Source organism: Portunus trituberculatus, chromosome 21, assembly GCF_017591435.1.
Source record: "Portunus trituberculatus isolate SZX2019 chromosome 21, ASM1759143v1, whole genome shotgun sequence".
In the NCBI taxonomy this organism is placed as follows: Eukaryota; Metazoa; Arthropoda; class Malacostraca; order Decapoda; family Portunidae; genus Portunus; species Portunus trituberculatus.
In genome coordinates, this window is record NC_059275.1 from 16,166,367 (window position 1) to 16,169,732 (window position 3,366).

Genomic DNA, 3,366 nt, shown 5'->3' on the forward strand with positions numbered 1-3,366 from the left:
CTAGTTATTTTCCTCACCCTTTTATCTCTTTATCCTCACCTTCCTTCCCCATCCATTATCTTGTCCCACCCCTTTTTTCTCTACCACCACCACCACCACCACCACCACCACCACCACCATCAGTATTCTGACTCTATTCTGAAACACTTCGCTACACATACTACACTTCAAAATTACTCTAGTTGATCTTACACGTATTTTAATGATATTTTTAACGGTTGTAGTGACAGATTAACAAGAATTCTACCTTATGAACAGAAGAAGCGCTCGTGGGAACCCGGCTAGTTGTATCTGTGGCCTCTAGAATAGTCGTGATGAGAGAGCCAAGTGTTTAAGAATGGTAGTATTCCAAAACGCTCTGCTCTCTCACCATGACTGTTCTCCAAGGCCAAGTGAGGTTTTCAAGAGTGTTTCTCTAGTTGATAATGTAGAAATCTTGTTTATCTTTCTCTAGAACGGCAGAAACACCTTAAAAAAAAACTCATGTAAATTTAGATCATGCTTTTTGAAATAGTAGAGGTGAAGCACAGAGGTGTTTGGGAATGTTACATACTTTAGTCACTACGGCGCAGACTCAGTGACTTCAACGCCCTGCATAAAGTGAGCCACGGTGCCTGAGGGAGGGAAGGAGGTAGGCAGGCAGGTAGACACGGGAGGCTTGACCCCATCCTCTAAGTATTTCCTCAGTGGATGGCCGGCGCCGGGGAGACTGGCAACTGCCCTCCAGATCAGACCGGACTGGAGTCAATGTCTGCAAGTCCCCGTGTGGCTCCAGGATGTTCCCCCTTTCGAGACCAAGTTAAAAGGCTCGTACCTGGAAAATATTTGGGGTTAGTTTTCGATTCCTGCTTGTAGAATAGAAAGGTTTGAAGAGCATCGTGTGTGATCTAGATTGGAGTAATTGGTGTCCACGTAACTACTTGGCAACTGAATGACCTTCCCAGCCAGCCAGCACGCCGCGTTCATCTGCCAGTCTGACTTAACCAGCGGAGGGATCTGTACGTAATCTCCGCGCTCCTCCTCTCGCTCACCTCTCGTAGGATTACCTCAGTGCTGCGGCCTGTGCCTCCTCCCGCTGGTGCGCTCCGTCAGTGTGATGCGGTAGCGAAGGGCCGGAGCGAGGAAAGACGTGCGTGAAGGTGAACTAGACGCGGTGAGACTTGCTCCTTTGCGGTATTCTGTCCCGTCAGCATGGAAGGTAGGTTGTGGGTGCCTGCTCTGCCGCCTGGTCAGTGTCCGTGTGTGTGTGTGTGTGTGTGTGTGTGTGTGTGTGTGTGTGTGTGTGTGTGTGTGTGTGTGTGTGTGTGTGTGTGTGTGTGTGCGTGTTTGGTTTTAATGTATCGTGTTTTGTTATTTTGTGTTTGTGTTCGTGCTTGTCTGTGTTTGTGTATGTGGGGGCGGTGGGCTCGTACTTTAGGTTAGGGTACTCTCTCTCTCTCTCTCTCTCTCTCTCTCTCTCTCTCTCTCTCTCTCTCTCTCTCTCTCTCTCTCTCTCTCTCTCTCTCTCTCTCTCTCTCTCTCTCTCTCTCTCTCTCTCTCATCCCCATTGTTTCAACATGACACCTTGCTTTTCCTTCCAATTAAAGTTCATATTTGTCTCTAATTACCGTCACCTGGATGTCTCACCTTTCATACCTGATCTAATTAACACCTCTTATTATTCCCTTTACTGAATGCCACCTGTATACACCACCACCACCACCACCACCACCACTACCACTACCACTACAACCACCACCACCACCATCACCACAAACCTTCTTGAAAGTTCAATGTAACCTTTACAAATGTTTGATTTTTTTCTACCTATCAAGTCCTATTATTGCACTTTTATTTTCTTGTTTTTCTTGTTTACTCTCGTTCCTCGTTCCTCGTCGTCCTCTGTGTGTGTGTGTGTGTGTGTGTGTGTGTGTGTGTGTGTGTGTGTGTGTGTGTGTGTGTGTGTGGTATCTGTTGACTCTGTATCAAATTCTTCTACTTTAAAATTCCCTTCCTTAATCCCCTCCATTAACCCCCATTAACATCCCCATAAGGCTTCCGTCACCAATTAATCCCTTAGTCCTGGGAGTGGGAGGTGGAGAGGATTATAGGGACTACACGTGACTCTGGTTTCCGCTAATCTATCACGTTAATCCCTCTTAAGACGCTCTGATCCCTTTCCACCACCTCTCCAGATGCTGACTCATTAGGTGAATCGCTCTGCCTGATGTAACTTGTTTCCCTTTCACCTCACTCACCTCAATCACTCACCTGCTCGCTTTCCTTACGTAAGATTTAAGATTCCCTTCTGTCTCTTACTGCTTATGACTCGATATTATCTGATTTGTTATTCTATTTATTTATTTATTCATTTATTTATTTCGCTTTCTATATTTTTTTTTTTTTTGGGGGAGGGGGATATTTTGAGTCGTCCTGAAAATCCCTTCGTTCTCTTATGTATGTTTTTTTTTTCTCTAGTATTACTTTTTATTTCTTCTTACCTTTGCCAAACGTACACCATATATTTACTAACTCATTATTTGTTGTCCTTCCTTGCCTGTTCTTCCTTCCTTCGTTCATTATTACTTCAGTCTTTCTCTATTCTATCCTTCCTTCCTTGTATTTCCTTCCTATTCTTCTTGGTTCTTATGATATTTTCCAAGTTCCGTTGTGAGTGATGACAATGAGCCGCTGATCACAAAGACGACAGACAATATGACGGCTGGAGTGTCTATACGCGTCACACTAAAGTCTATTGTAAGGCATGACGCTAATTATTTTGTAAGTCGCGGAGTCTTGGCGGGTATTGTAAAGCAGGAGTGTTATGATTGTTGCGTATGTATGAATGTATATCAGCAGGGGGCGGGGCGTCCAGGTATCCATTGTTATTACCTGCACGTATTGTTGCTTTAATTTACTCAGGTGCGATGTGTGTCATTATGTTTATAGAGTGCATTGAAACCGTGCTAATTAATCTTGACATTGTCGTGTTTTATAGAATTAAGAGAGAGATGAATAGACAGGCTGGCAGACACAGACAGACAGACAGACAGAGGCTTATGTGTGTGTGTGTGTGTGTGTGTGTGTGTGTGTGTGTGTGTGTGTGTGTGTGTGTGTGTGTGTGTGTGTGTGTGTGTGTGTGTGTGTGTGTTTATCGGCTTATGGTCGATTCTGGCCTCAGAGTATTGTCATTTTGAATAATTTAACCACTCGGGCCTTGGTCTGTCCATACGTGTGTGTGTATATGTATGTATGTATGTATGTGTAGTACTTATATTGCACTTTCCAAAAACATGAAATGTAATTCTCAAAGTGCATATTATTGTAGAAAGAAAGAAAAATAAATTTGAAAATAAGACAGTTGATAAACTAAGGTAAATCGAAGAA

The 3,366-nt window shown here is 43.8% G+C and overlaps 1 protein-coding gene across 2 annotated transcripts in view; it reads left to right on the top strand.

Moving 5' to 3' along the window:
- The first annotated feature begins 958 nt into the window (after positions 1-958).
- LOC123507046 overlaps positions 959-3,366 on the top strand; it is a 128,416-nt gene continuing 126,008 nt past the window's right edge. The window contains exon 1 of one of the 2 annotated variants that reach the window (XM_045259562.1): positions 959-1,198. In XM_045259562.1, the coding sequence (XP_045115497.1) occupies positions 1,192-1,198 (7 nt within the window). In that variant the 5' untranslated portion in view covers positions 959-1,191. The remainder of the gene's footprint in view (positions 1,199-3,366) is intronic. The other variant, XM_045259565.1, reaches the window with a different exon arrangement.